Consider the following 16,111-nt stretch of genomic DNA (forward strand, 5'->3'; position numbering starts at 1 on the left):
CTTTAGGTTGTTGAGATATTAAAGGAGAACTCTTTTTGTAAATTTGGAGTGCTGTCAGTACAGAGAACAACGACAAAATTCAGTGTTGCCTACACCGTGTTATCATCTTTTTAAAATTTGCACCCTGCTGACTTCAATAGGGCAAGTTTTAAACCTGCTTTTAGCCTCTTAGCCAAAGCCAAAGTAGTTGATTGGCAAGTTCACGCGCGTGATCCTAGGTAACTAAACCTATGCGCGTGAACTCGACAATCGACTACTATTGACTTCAACCGAAAACAGGATGTAAATACAGGTATTTGCGCTGGCTTAAATAACATCATTTTTATCCATATCTTTCACATCTGCAGTCAGATTCACCGTGTTCACTCTGAAGGAATCACTCACATGACCTGTGCACTTGTAATGACACATCAAGGATGTTAAGAGGCTAAAAGCAGGTTTAAATATTGCCCCACTGAAGTCAACAGGGTGAAAATTTTAAAAAGAGGATAACACGGTGTAAGCAACACCGATTTTTGTCGTTGTTCTCTGTATTGACAGCACTCCAAATTGACAAAAAAAATTGAGCTCAATGTTAAAATTGACCGGAGTTCTCCTTTAATCACTCTGATGCTGTTTGATTCATGCAGATTCACAAGTCAGTGAGGTACACAATAACAAAATGACAGAGTGGCTGAAAAAGAATAAACAACCAGTGAGTCAAGTTGAGGAATTTATGAGAGGAACAGCTATCTACAGGGCACAGTGGATAAGAGAGAACGGGTCTAAATCTTTAATAGAGATCACGCAAGAGTTTCCAAGACTTCTGGACACCCCCGGAATGGTAAAGAAATGTTAAATCTATAATAAGAAAATGAAATTCGCATTAGTTTTAATAAACAATTAATACTAACCTAAACAATTCATTTATTTGCTTGGACATTGTAAAAAAAATCACTGTGTCCTGCCCTAAAAAAAAATGAATCCCACTTGATTTGATTCACTTAGCTTAATTTTTTGATATTGAAAAACAAATGTCCATACTTTCATTGTTACTGCACCATATGAGATGTTGGTGTGATTTTAACTTATCTTTTTCTTTATTAATTTTTAGATTGCTCAGGACTTTGGTATTTTATACCCACATGCCAAAGATAAACTTTTTGAAATTTGGGGACATGCATCTCAACGAATCCTTTCATATTGCAAGACCGAGAAGAGAGCCTTGGATCTTCTTCCTGTTCAGACTAACATTTCTTCTGGTGAGAAAATGCACAACATTGTACTTTCATATCAATTTATAATATTTTGTCTATAATATAATGCACTTGTTTAAAGATTAATCCATTGTTCTTTCTGTTTTATGTAAAGACACTCTTGGAGATGTTGCTTTAAAAACCCTGCCAGCTATTCTTCCTCCATTGCCATACAAAATGGGCTGCAAGATGGTTTGGCCCTCTTACCAGGAGGCAAAACAAGCATTTGTTGATTTACAGCCTGTAGGTACATCATTTATGACAACACATTTTGGGTAATATTTGATCCATGTGTGCATATTTACAATTAAAAAATTATGTTTAAAGGTGGGAACAAACATCATTCAGTATTTGTAGGAGGAGGAGCAACGGAGGCAATTCCCTCATGTCCTACAGCTTGGGGATAAATTCAACTGCTCACAAGCCTTCGTCGTTGTGGGAGGAATGGCACTTGAGCAAGACAGCCTTTTACAAGCTGTGGATACATGCTTTAAATTATTTTATGTTTTAGACATTGAGTATCCAAAGCCTGCTGCAGCTGTTTGGCAGTTTCTACAACACACAATATATTTTGTGCCAGGGGGAGTTCCATCAACTCACTGTCGCCTACTTAGGCAGTTTATAATTGGATAAGCTGGACAGGCTTTGCTTTGGTTTGTTTTTTTTGTTTATTTGTGTTTTTGTATTCCATGCTTCTTAGAACTTAAAACAAAATTGTAAATAAATTCATTTGAGCATTAATATTCTGTGCCTGAGGTGTTCCCTCAACACACTGTCGCCTTATGAGACTTTTATTGAAACAATTTCATTAGGAGATACATTAAAACAATTGCAACAATAACTTTTGAATGTAATGTCTAATTGAATGTAAATAAAGCATTGTTAATATTACTTAAGTTGTGAGTTATTTATTTACATGGCAATAATAGTAATAATAATATTATTACTAGGTTGGTTAAAGCATCATTTTGGCCAAATAACCCAACAGATTAGTTCTTTGTAACCCAATTTATTGGGTAAAACTAGTTACCTAATTTATTGGGTTAAAATGACCCAACAATAGGTCGGTGCTATATCAACCCACCATTGGGTTAGCTGTTGGGTCGTTTTTAACCCAACTTTTTTAAGTGAGTAAGCTCAAGTTACAGTATGCTAATCTGATCTGAGAGAGTGAAGAGTGTGTCATTGTTCTCTACAGGTTGAGTAATTGTGGCATCACAGATGAAGGTTGTGCTGCTCTGGCTTCAGCTCTGACGTCAAACCCCTCACACCTGAGACACCTGAGTCTGACTGGGAATCAATTGGGAAATTCAGTGAATTTGCTCTCTGATGTACTACAGAATCCTCACTGTAAACTGGAAAAACTGTGGTAAGATTATATGACACACTGTAAATTATTTGTGAAGTGAAAAACAAATCACCCCCCCCCCCAAACATGTGTACATGTGTTGACTTCTGTGTTTATATTACGTTACATGTTTACACTAAGTTCTAATAGTCCATCTTGTTAGCAAAGCCAACATTAGCAGACAAAATTACTAAATAAATCAGTCAGATAAGTGGGAGAGTAGTCAAGTCAAATCAATTTATTTATAGAGCACAACAATAACACAACCATCGTTGATACAAAGTGCTTTACGATAAAAGGTTACCTAAAAAGCAACAGAGATCAAAAATTAAAGGGGAAAGAGATAAAATGTAAAATAAAATAAAATGAAAACATGTATATAAAAAACATATCAAAAGTTACATAGACAGCATCACTCAAAAGCAAGAGTGAAAAAATGAGTCATTAAGTTTGATTAAAAAACACAGAGCGATGGAGAGGCCCTGATAGTAAAGGGTGAACTGTTCCAGAGTTTAGGGGCAGCAACAGCGAAAGCTCTGTCACCTTTGGATTTACAACGAGAACGAGGAACAGATAAAAGAAGCTATTTACAAGATTTTAATGACCTAGAGGTTGTATATGGCTGGATAAGGTCACAGATATAATCTGGGGCTGACTAGTACAGTGCCTTATATACGAAAAGAAGGACCTTAAAATCAGCTCTGAATTTGATAGGGAGCCAGTGCAATGAAGCAAGAACAGGAGTAATATGCTCCCTCTTTTTTGTTCCTGTCAACAATCTGGCTGCCGCATTTTGAACCATCTGAGATATAGTGCTTTGAGGAAGGCTGAAGTTTATAGACCAGATTCGTGACAGATTAAGGCTTTTCAAAAATACGTAAAAAAAACCATTACAATTTCAAATTATTATTATTTCTATGTGAATATCTGTTAAAATGTAATTGATTGCTGTGATCAAAGCTGGATTTTCAGCATCATTACTCCAGTCTTCAGTGTCACATGAAATCATTCTAATATAATTACATGCTCCTCAAAAAACATTTCTGATTATAATCAATTTTGAAAACAGTTGAGCTGCCCAGTATTTAAGCAGAAACCATGACCTACTACAATAAAAATGATCTGGTGTGTGTGTGTGTGTGTGTTTAATTGGAATAAATGATTTTATTAATGCAAATGTGAATTAAATTGATCAAAAGAGATTACAAAAGATTATATTTTTACAAAAGCTGTTCTTTTGAACCTTCTGTTTCTGTTTCTAGCCCTAGCCCAAAAATATTTCCACCAAATGAAAATTAGCAAAAATATTATATTGTTCCTAATAATAATAATTATTATTATTATTAATTAATTAATAATTGAGCATCAATAATTAAGAAGCAAATCAGCATATTACAATGATTAAACAGAAAACAACAAAAACGGAATAAAAGTGTCCAAAGGGAAAGGGTGTTCAAAATAAACAGGGGATCTGGTGTCCTCATCATGCTGCGGGGTTCATGAAGGTAAGGGGTTAAATGCAGAGCACAAATTCTGAATATGGGACATTAGACTTGGCCACATGTCAGTTTCACTTCACTTCAGTCACACGTGCCCCCCTCCTATTCCGGGGCACAAAGGGTGACGGCTTCTTCTGAGCAGCTTTACCCTCCTTGGCCCACGGCACCTCCTGGGGATAAAAGGCCCGGAATCCTGGCCCATCAGCCATATAACATGTGTGGTTCTCGACTGGACCATTGGTCCGCCAGCTTATTGCTCTGGCAATTGCTCTGAGTCCCTCTACTACCCCTTCCTGGATCCCTGAGGACACCAGCTTGCATGCACAGGGAAGTGACCAGTCTCTCGTGAGGAGAGGCTCCCTCGGCATCTAAACAGCGGTGATGATGAGCCTCCATTTGGTTCTGGTGTGCCTGGATATTTCAGTGCCCCTCATATCTCACGCACCAACTCCTGTCGGGAGCCTGGCGAAGGGCAGCGATTGAGGGACGGGGAGATGCTGATAATTAGAAGCGGGAAGCAGACAACTCAATAGATCAATAGATATTCACATAGAAAACAGCCTTTTGAAATTGTAATAATATTTCACAATACCTGTTTTACTGATAATAATAATAATAAATGCAGACTTCATTAAAAACAGGTAAGAATCATGTTTCCAAACTTTTGACAAGTACTGTAAATTTTAGTTATGTAGTGAATAGTGTGACTAATAAAACAGATTTGTATAAAAGTCTACATAAGACATTCTGCATAAAAATACATTACAATAAAGAAATATGGGCACACTTTATTTTAAGGTCCAATTCTCACTATTAACAAACCATTAACTACAACTTCTGCCTCAGTAAGCTCCTAATTTTCTGTTTATTAATAGTTTAAAGTGTTGGGTTGGATTAGGGATGTGGAATATGTTCTTTCAGAATATATGCTTTATAGGTAATATACTATTAGTAACTAATACACTGACAGTATGTTAAAAATAGACATGCTAATAAGCAATGAGATAATGGTGAGAATTGGTCCTTATACTAAAGTGTTACAAGACATATCTTTCTTGAATGTGTCATTAGATGTTTTATGGTCATGTTTTGTGCTATGTGACTGGTTTTAGATCTCAGTTCAATGATCCATCAAACATGTTGATTTGTGGTTAAAGTTTGTACTTCATTTTTAATAAAATATTCACTGCTAATCTGACCTGATCTGAGAGAGTGAAGAGTGTGTCATTGTTCTCTAGGTTGAATGATTGTGACGTCCCAGATGAAGGTTGTGCTGCTTTGGCTTCAGCACTGAGATCAAATTCCTCACACCTGAGAGAACTGAATCTGTCTGGGAATAAAATAGGAGATTCTGGAGTCATGTTGCTCTCTGCTGGACTGGAGGATCTTCACTGTGAACTGGAGATACTGTGGTAAAATAATCTCTCTGATAGTCTCTTGTCTTTTGTCCTTAAATCTACATTCTGAGACTAAAGCTTGCAAAATAAATGTTCAGTAAACACACTAAATCACAGCACAAATGACTCTGAAGACTGAAGATGAAGTTAATTTCATTCATCTTCATCACATCACACGAGCTGCTGCTCCAGTTTTTGACCCACCAAACAATCATATATATTATTACCAAGCCATTAGAGATTTTGCTATATCGTTTATTTTAAGGCATGCAAATACAGAAATAGAAATTTGTCGACTGGTAGAGATTTTCGATTATTGTCCCTCTCACATGACATTGCTGTGGTACCTGGTCACAAAAGCGTATCATTTATCTGCGTTTAAGCATTGTGTTTTAAAAACAAGTGATTTAAAGCTGTTGAAACAATCATCAGCGAAAGATAACTCTTTGGTTATTTACACACGCTGTGTGAAAGAACGTTTCTGAGCACAGTCAGAGAGGCACAAGCACATGAAGTTCATAGAGTGTTGTAATATTGAACAGATTTAATTGTGCCGTTTGAACTTTCAATACCTATAAGAGGTAAATCTTGTCAACATCAGTGAGCCCGTAAGTGTGCAACGTGATGTGCTGGTGATTGGCTCTGGTGAGGCATCAAGGACATTTTCAATCTGTCCCTGGCCCAGGCAACTGTCCCCACTAGTTTCAAAACCTCCACCATTGTGCTAGTACTGAAGTATTTCACAACCTCGGCCCTTAACGACTTCTGTCCTGTCCAACTCACTACCATCATTGCCAAGTGCTTTGAGAGGCTGGTTGTAACCCATTTAAAATCCTGTCTCCCTGCTACACTACACCATACCAGTTTGCCTATCGCCGCAGTTGGTCAACAGAGGATGCCATCTCTATGGCACTTCACTCTGCCCTCACCCATCTGGACAGTCAAAATACACGTGAGAATGCTGTTCACTGATTTCAGTTGCGCATTTAACACTGTAATCCCCTCCAAGCTCAGCCAGCTTGGAATCAGCACATCCCTCTGCAACTGGATTCTACGTTTTCTGACTAACAGACCTCAGTCTGTTAAGTTAGATAACCCGTCGTCCTTCATCATCAACCTGAACACCAGTGTTCCACAGGGCTGTGTACTGAGGTCTCGTCTGTACTATTTATTCACCCATGAATGCATTCCTGTTTATGGCTTCAACACCATAATCAGACAGGAACATTGTCTTTGATCTTAGCATCATTAGTCTGTGTTGAATTATGTGTTGAACATACCCTTTTCACTCCTTCTGATGCTATTTCATAAAACATTTTCATCACACTATTCGTTGATGTTTTGCTCTAGAGGCAGTTATGTACCATTGGGACATCGCCTCAGATCCAAACATGTTGTTTTTGGAGCTTGATTAAATAAATGCTTTGTATATAATAAGGAGGACATTTTAAGCTATGAAACTTGCAGTATGATTTAATGGTACTATGACCTATTATATCTAAAAAAATCAAGGCAAATTTGACTTCTCATGTTGGTGCCAATATTCTCGTAGGCAGGACCAATATATAGAGTTGTTGAGCTTTGAGTCCCGGCCTTTCCCGCCCCCATTCCCCCATTTCTTTCTCCCACTTCACTTCCTGTCCACGAACTGTTCTGTCCAAAAAAGCTAATAATAATAATAATAATAATAATAATAATAATAATAATAATACTTGATTTCTCATGTCATGTCCCTTTAAAAATTGAAATAGCATGCCTAACAGGTATTAACAGGCCTATAATTGAAATTGTATGTGGTCTCTTCACGTTGATTAGATGGCTGATGAATCAACCACATGCAGCTCATATTGTTCCCAAACTCAAAAAGTCTTCCTGCACCTTCAAGAAGTCAAGTCAAGTCTGCTTTATTGTCAATTCTTCCACATGTACAGTACATACATACAGAATCGAAATTGTGTTACTCTCAGACCCCTGGTGCATACAGATAACATTAACAGAAGAGCCTAAAAATTTAGATCAAATATAAAATGTAGATACAACTATACAATAAGGGAATGTAAAAAAGACATATAATGAAATTAAAAATAAAGTTAAATAAAGCAGCGCAAGGCAAATAACAGAGAGAGTGCAAATCAGTGAAGTGAACAAACAGTGCAGATAAAAGATTTTTAGTGCAAAAAATAAGCTTATTCAGTCTGATTAAGTTGACAACAGGGTCAAGAGCAGTTATTTTATTTAACTGACTGATGAGGTGGTAGAATGACGTCAGTTCCATGGTGAATGAGGTAGTGAGCAGACCAGTGCTGCATAAAATGACTGGTGCATGTCATCGTATATTAGTTGGGGGGGGGGGGGGGTTCATAGTTCAGTGGTGCCTGGGGCAGAAGAGGGATGGGGGGCAAGTTCAGGAGCGGGTTCAGCTTCCTGACAGCCTGGTGGATGAAGCTGTCCTTCAGTCTGCTGGTCCTGGCCTGGAGACTCCGCAGTCTCCTCCCTGATGGTAGCAGACTGAAGAAGCTGTGTGTTGGGTGGGTGGGATCACCTGTGATGCAGAGGGCTTTGCGGGTGAGACGGGTTCTGTAAATGTCCTGGAGGAAAGTGAGAGAGGCACCTATGATCTTCTCAGCTGCTCTCACTATGTGTTGCAGAGTCTTTCGGCAGGACACGTTGCAGGCGCCATACCACACAGTGATGCAGCTCGACAGGATGCTCTCTATGGTGCCTCTGTAGAAGGTGTACATGATGGGGGGGCGGGGCTCTGGCTCTTCTCAGTTTGTGGAGGAAGTAAAGACGCTGCTGTGATTTCTTGGCCAGTGCTGCTGTGTTTTCAGTCCAGGAGAGCTCCTCTGTGATGTGCACACCCAGGAACTTGGTGCTGCTCACTCTCTCCACAGTCGCACCGTTGATGGTCAGAGGAACGTGCTGAGTGTGTGCTTTCCTGAAGTCAACAACAATCTCCTTCGTCTTCTTCACGTTCAGAGAGAGATTGTTGTCACTGCACCATCCGGCCAGGCAGCTCACCTCGCTCCTGTAGTTTGTCTCATCTTCGTTGCGAATGAGACCCACCACAGTCGTGTCATCCGCAAACTTAATGAAGAGGTTGGAGTTGTGTGACGGTGTGTAGTCATGGGTCTGTAGAGTAAAGAGGAGGGGGCTCAACACACATCCTTGGGGGGGGCCCAGTGTTCAGTGTGATGGTGCTGGATGTGTTGCTGCCGACCTGTACTGCCTGAGGTCTTCCAGTCAGAAAGTCCAACAGCCAGTTGCACAGCGAAGTGTTCAGCCCCAGCTGAATCAGTTTGTAAATGAACTGTTGAGGTATGATTGAGTTGAATGCTGAACTGAAGTCTATGAACAGCATTCTGACGTATGAGTCCTTTTTGTCCAGATGTGTGAGTGCTGAATGGAGGGTAGTGGTGATGGCATCATCGGTCGACCGGTTTGACCGATAGGCAAACTGGACGGGGTCCAGGGAGGGGGGGGGCAGACTTGATGTGGAGCATGACTAGCCGTTCAAATCACTTCATGAGGATGGGAGTAAGTGCAACAAGACAGTAGTCATTGAAGCAGGATGGAGATGGCTTCTTCGGGACTGGAATGATGGTGGTAGTTTTGAAACATGTGGGAACAGCGTGACTAAGTGAGATGTTGAAAATGTCTGTGAAGACATCAGTGAGTTCTCTCAGTACATGCCCAGGGATGTTGTCAGGACCCGGAGCTTTGTGTGCATTGATCCTGCTGAAGGATCTCCTCACGCTGTCTGGGGTCAGCATCATCACCTGGTCGCCGGGAGGAGGTGGAGTCTTCAATGCAGTGGTGCTGTTTTGTTGCTCAAAGCGAGCGAAGAAGATGTTCAGCTCGTTCAGCAGAGAGATGTTGACAGAGAGATGACAGTGTCTTTCTTATCAGCAGATGATAAGGACACTATACTAGGACACTATAGGACAGCATCTGTTTATAATTAATAGAATCATATACAAAGAATGTGTTAATACGTACTGTTTTGTAAAAAGCACTGGAATACATTGAGGTGTAAGTAAAATCTGCCACATTTTACTCATAATATAAAAATATATCTCAGAACACACAAAAACACACACACCACAACTCCATACAAATCGAAATAATTGTATAAAATACAGCTGTGTAATGAATATTGTAATTTAAATATATTTATATGAATGTCTTAGTAAGACAGACATTTTGGTAAAAAATACTGACAGTGTAAAAAAATATTAATCTTTCTTTAATGAGACTTTGACATTTTAAATCTCAGTCCAATAATCTATCATATATTGATTTGTTTTGCAAATGGATTCACAGATAAACTGATCTTATCTGAGAGAGTGAAGAGTGTGTCATTGTTCTCTACAGGTTGAGAGATTGTGGCATCACAAATGAAGGTTGTGCTGCTCTGGCTTCAGCTTTGAGATCAAACCCCTCACACCTGAGACGACTGGATCTGTCTTGGAATAAAAAAGGGGATTTGGGAGTGAAACTTCTCTGTGCTGGACTGAAGGATCCTCACTGTAAACTGGAGGAACTGCAGTAAGATAATCTCTCTGATTCTTTCATGTCTTTGTACTTTATTGTAAATTTTAAGACTAAAGCTTGTGAAATAAATGTTCATTAAACACAAAATCTCAGCACAAATGTGTCTGTTCAGTCCTGAAACACATGACAGTTTCAAACAGCAGCATTGGGGATCAACATGCATTAATCTCATTCTGTCAGCAGCAGTTTGTGGCAATACTTGTCATTATATATCCTCTCCTGCTCTGAAACCAGAGTCAAAAACAAACTACAGACACTTGAACAACAATTCACATTGTGTCATTGCTCTCTACAGGTTGAGAGATTGTGGCGTCACACATGAAGGTTGTGCTGCTCTGGCTTCAGCACTGGGATCAAACCCCTCTCATCTGAGACACCTGGATCTGTCTTGGAATAAAATAGAAGATTTGGGAGTAAAGCGTCTCTGTGCTGGACTGAAGGGTAATCACTGTAAACTGGAGATGCTGTGGTAAGATCATCTCTCTGATAGTCTCATGTCATTGTCCTTTAATGTAAATGCTAATACTAAATATTTAAAATAAATGTTCAATAAACAAATTAAATGCCAACACAACTGACTCTGATGACTGAATATGAAGTTAATTTCATTTATCTCCATGACATCACATGAGCCTTTGCTCTTGCTAAAAGTATATGTAGCAAGGTTTTTTTTATTATTATTTTTTTTTATAATAAATACAAAGAAAAGAAATAGATAGAATAGAAAAATATTAGGGAATGCTAGTGTTAGAGGGTTATTTTTAAATAAAATAAAATAAATAGAAAAAATAGAGAATTCTAGGTTAAAGGCTGTCTATTCCTTTTTAAATAAATCAAGTAGTTAGAATAGAAATTTGATAAAGATGCATATGTTAGCTGGTCAAATTTATTTAATAAAAAATCAAGCAGATAAAATTAGAAATAGCATTATAATAGACAGTGCTGGAGTTAAGGGGTCAGATGAATATGTGTTTTCAGCCCTTTCTTGAAAATGATTAAAGGTCTGCTTGGATTGAGTTGAGCAGGTCATTCCACCAGGAGAGAACAATTAAAGTCCATGAAAGTTTTATCATATGTAGAATGCAAAATGTTTTAATACAAGCATTTCAGTCAAATTCAATTCATGCAATATTTCAAACCTTTAACCTACTTGGGAAAATTAATCCATTGCAAAAGTTTAAAATTATCCCTTATTCTGTAGAAAAGAAATGTGGACTTGGCAACCCTGCATCCAAGAAGAGCTGCCGAAAGTCAGACATATTGTCACCCTAAACATGACATAATGTGTTTGCTCACAAGAGTTAATAAATGAGATGTAATGGGGAACACGTGGCTCATGTGAAGCAAATATCCTCCTGTAGGTGTTTATTAGAGGAGCAAGTGACTGTTTCTCCAGACAGATCTCTCCTTATATCACTATGAAACAATTTCTCACATTCAGCTCTGTGTATCTGTTCAGTCCTGAAGCACATGACAGTTTCAAACAGCACCACTGAGCATCAACATGCATAAATCTCATTCTATCAGCAGCAGTTTGTTAAAATGCTTGTCATTCTATCTCATCTCCTGCTCTGAAACAAGAGTCAATAACAAACTACAGACACTTGGACTACAATTCACATTGTGTCATTGTTTTCTACAGGTTAAGGGATTGTGGGATCACAGATGAAGGTTGTGTTGCTCTGGCTTCAGCTCTGAGATCAAATTCCTCACTCCTGAGACACCTGAATCTGACTGGGAATAAACTAGGAGAATCAGGAGTGAAGTTACTGAAAGATAATCCACATTATAAACTGGAGACAGTATACTGTTGTGAGTATATTATTTTTTAAATATTTAAAAATGGAATTAAAGTTAAATATAGCTGCAAGCAGGAATTATGGGCCCAAGCACTAAAGAAGAAAGACAACTGACCAACTGCAGCAATGAGTAATTAAAAACATTTTTTAAATGATTTTAGTCAAAATGCTGAAATATCATAAATACAAACACTAGTAATTTGATTTATTGGCTTATCACTTTTGACCAATAAGCGGCGCTGTTATCAAATTGATGTGGCGTGTTCTGTGTGTGGTGTCAATGGCACACACAAAGTTTTGTGTCAATATGTTTCAGCTTTGCTAAGAATCAGTCTCAGAGTCAATTTGGTATCATGCCTCAAATTTTCTTTTTATACAAAAATGGTTTTATCCAGTGTTTGAATTGTGTCAAATCTCTTGCCCCCCCCTCACCCCACCAAAAAAAACAATAACAAAAAAAAAACTAATAATATATATTTGTATTTATTTATTTCATATAATAATATAATTTCATTTACTTTACTTGTGAATTTAATTTACTTTGTGTGTTTCAGAACATGTTTTTTGCGGCTGAGCATTTACTATATGTAAAATTAAATAAAAATGTATATACTTTGAACAGTGCACATGTATGCATTTTATTTCATAAAAAAAATAGTTTATCTTGAATGTATTTACATAACCCTTTCATATTATCTAGCGGAAGTTGTCATAGTTGGGTAAACTTCTATAGTGGTGAATGAGAGACTACATTAAATATATGTTTTGTCACAATAGTGTTTCTACAAGAGGATAAAAAATAGAACGAATTTGATATGATTACGATGCTGATGACCATTAATCAATTTCGATCTCTTGATTCACTATCAAATCACATGAATAGGCCTACTTTACTTAATTTTTTTGGGTTAAATTCAGTATTTTCTTTCATTAATATGCCTCTTTGCATTGAATTTAAAACCCTTTTCTCCATTTAACCTTAAATACTACAATAATTGTATTAGGCTATACATAATAACGGAAAATAGGATACAATTCATAACAAAAACGGTTGATCTGAATGTTGTCTTCGGCGTGATAATTAATGCTTGTGTCTCTCACGCACAATTTGTGAGAGTTAGCAACCCTGCCTTGCCATCGTTGACACAGAACATGTTCATCAGTAATAATGTCCTTAATTAAATTAACACTGTTTTTGAGCAGTTAGGCCCTGTGTCCACCTAAGCGTTTTTAGGCAGCTGAAAAAGCCAGGCGCTCTGCTGAAAACGCCCAGCTGTGAGCGCTTGAGAATGCTTTTGTGGGCTGTTTTTTTTTTAGTTGAGACCACTGATCTATATATGATATCTATATTATAGATCAGTGGTTGAGACGCGTTGTTTGCTATGATACAGAATAACCGCTAAACTGTTACTTGTATCTGATTTTGTAAATCTTTTTTTTTTCTGACTTAAACGCTCTGGATGCTCAGAGACCAGCAATATTAATTTATATTCCATTTTTCTCGTTGTTGTGCTTGTTGACACGTCGATGTAACAAATAACAGTTGTGACAGTTGATTGGTGTGGAATTTGGCCCGCCCCTCCTGCACTCTGATTGGTCGGCTGACTAGAAAGTGACAGTGATGAGCGCAGCATTTTATCCAAAGTTGAACATTCTTCAACTCTCGGCGCGAGAAAAAAAAAAAGCCCAAAGCTCAGCGCTCAGCGTGAATAAGACGCTCAGCGCTTGGCCCGCTCATGGTGTTTTAAAAAACGCGGCACTCCCATTGAGAACAACTGAAAAAATATGCTAGCTGCGGGGAAAAACGCTTTGGTGGACACGCGGCCTAAAGGTTACTAGATTTAAAACTATTTTTAATTCAGAATGGGTGCAATGCTAGCTTTTTTTCCTCAGAATTATGTTAAATGGCTAATTTACAACTAACAATCCGATAGTGAACTAGCATCATAAGATAAAAAAAAAAACTATTGACAGACCAAGATTATAATAAAAGTGACTGTCCGATTCTAGGATAAACACTTATTCAGTAGCAGTAAATTAGGTGTACCAAACAATCGTAAAACAAAGAAATATTATCTTACCGTCATCGTGAGGTAAAATAATGAGGAAGGATCACTCTGTCAGTCAATCACACAGCGACGTCGCGCCCGCAGTCTGTAAATTCCTTCAGAAAACAGCGTGTGGCGCACTTGAGTGTATTTTCAGACGCACATCTAATTTGAAGTAGCTTTTTATGGGAGCGGCAGCGCAATACTTTGATTAAAAAAATAGATAAGGCTATGTCAAATTTTGTTTCTACTTTAGTTTTAATGAAAAACCAGGGGACCCCGCCAAGGTCATTTTTTTGGGCCTTATGGGGGGTCCCGGACCCCCCCAGCCCCCCCTCAATGCGAACACTGGTTTTATCTGTCAACACGAAATCCATGACTTTTTGTCATTGTGGTCTAAAGATGATCTGAGTCAAATTTCGTGAAAATTGGACAAAAGGTTGAGGAGTTTGAAAAAATGGGTTTTCAACATAAATCAAAATGGTGGACAGGAAGTTCCTTTTACTATGGCATAATTGGTATGTGTGTTGTCAACATGACTCAAGGAATGTTTTGAGAACAGTTTCATTATAATAGGCTAATGCAATCAAAAGTTATTAGCAGTTTTTGAAATTTTATAATTAATGGTTAAATAATGGTTTCTTATTCTTGGCTATTAGGTGGCGCTGTTACAAAATTGAAATGGGGTGGTCAGTGTGAGGTGACAATTGCACATACAAAGTTTGATGTAAATATTTCAAAGCTTTGCAAAGATATAGCCTCAGATGCAGTTTGGCATCTTTCCAGCAAATTTGTTGATTCGCTTAAAACCGTTTTGTATATTGACACGAAATCCATAATTTTGGTCAGCATGGTCTGAAGATGATCCGATTCAAAATTGATGAAAATCTGACTAACGGTCAAGGAGGAGTTCGCAAAAGTAGGTTTAAAACATAAATCAAAATAGTGGACAGGAAGTTCACCATTAGGGCATGATGCCGAAGAAGCATACCAAGTTTCATAATGATACATCAGTGTGTTCATAAAATATAGCATTTCACACAAAAAAAAAAAAAAAAACAATGACCCATGGCCAAAATGGCTGACATGAGAAAATTGGGTCTCATTCGACCCGTAACATGAATTATATTAAATATAGTATTTTTAAATATAGGCAGAGGGTTAATAAATATTCTAGGACCAGCTTAAACCAGCTCAAAGCAGCAGTTATGCTTTAAAACATGCCTAATGGAGATCACACTTCATCTGAAATCTCTGGTTTCTAAGATGTTTTTCCTGAAAAGACATATAAACTTACCTGTCTTATTTAGATTCATCCAAATTTGTTTGTGCATTATTAGCATAAACATGAGTGGAATTTTCAGACTCCAAACTTGCTATGGTACATGTTGAGACTGTCCTCTATCAGTGAGCCAAATTTACAACTGTCCCACAAGTGGTTCTATGGGCTGCCAATGACTCAAGAGCATCCTTCTGTGCTTGGCCCCTAATAATTCAGCTCCAATTCTGTACTCTAAACTGTGTTTAATTCTGTGATGATCTATGAATATATGAATACTGTATTTTCATCTCTTTCATTGTCTCTGTGTGGAATTGGTAAAAGAGAGTTGTCGATCATTCACTGTTATTAATCTATGATTAATTGTTTTTTTATATCTCTGGCTATCATATAAATATACTGTGTTTTTTTCTGAAATGGATCTGCTGATGTGATGTGACAACATATTCATATGTGACTGTCTGTGTGTTTTATTGTAGGAATCTGTGTTTAGATATCAGTCCAGTTTCCTCAGGATCAGCTGATGGTGTATAAGAGCCGCTACAGAGACATCACAGTCACACAATGACCAGAGACTGAAGACACAGAGACACACAGCATCGTACTGACATGAGTGTTGTCTTTCACTGTCTTGTTTTATAGGTAATGGCCCATGAAACTGAGTTCAGAATTATTCTGGATTTACTAGATATTGTCTACAATGTAGATCAGATGTCCAATCAGGCCCCTGTGATGATTTGAACAATAAAGTGTACTTGTGTTACAAACCAAATGAATAAACACAGCTTTAATAATGGTAATCCACAATTGTTATCCAAATACACAGATAAAAAGGGAAATCCAGGAACCAGGTACAATATCAAAACCATAAAATGGTAACTAGAGAGAGCTCTCATAAATGCAGCATAACACAAACAAGACTTCACAATGAGGCCAACTTAAAAATATTATG

At 37.8% G+C, this 16,111-nt stretch overlaps 1 protein-coding gene across 8 annotated transcripts in view; it reads left to right on the forward strand.

The window, feature by feature from the left end:
- Positions 1–15,939, forward strand: part of LOC132153238 (NACHT, LRR and PYD domains-containing protein 12-like) — a 66,104-nt gene extending 50,165 nt beyond the window's left edge. For 5 of the 8 annotated variants that reach the window (XM_059562616.1, XM_059562621.1, XM_059562618.1 and 2 more), the window contains 6 exons: positions 2,434–2,604; positions 5,321–5,494; positions 9,854–10,027; positions 10,329–10,502; positions 11,676–11,845; positions 15,639–15,939. In XM_059562616.1, the coding sequence (XP_059418599.1) occupies positions 2,434–2,604; positions 5,321–5,494; positions 9,854–10,027; positions 10,329–10,502; positions 11,676–11,845; positions 15,639–15,640 (865 nt within the window). In that variant the 3' untranslated portion in view covers positions 15,641–15,939. The remainder of the gene's footprint in view (positions 1–2,433; positions 2,605–5,320; positions 5,495–9,853; positions 10,028–10,328; positions 10,503–11,675; positions 11,846–15,638) is intronic. The other 3 variants (XM_059562622.1, XM_059562623.1, XM_059562624.1) reach the window with 1 other exon arrangement.
- The last annotated feature ends 172 nt before the right edge of the window (positions 15,940–16,111 follow it).

This window comes from Carassius carassius, chromosome 11, assembly GCF_963082965.1.
Source record: "Carassius carassius chromosome 11, fCarCar2.1, whole genome shotgun sequence".
NCBI lineage: Eukaryota > Metazoa > Chordata > Actinopteri > Cypriniformes > Cyprinidae > Carassius > Carassius carassius.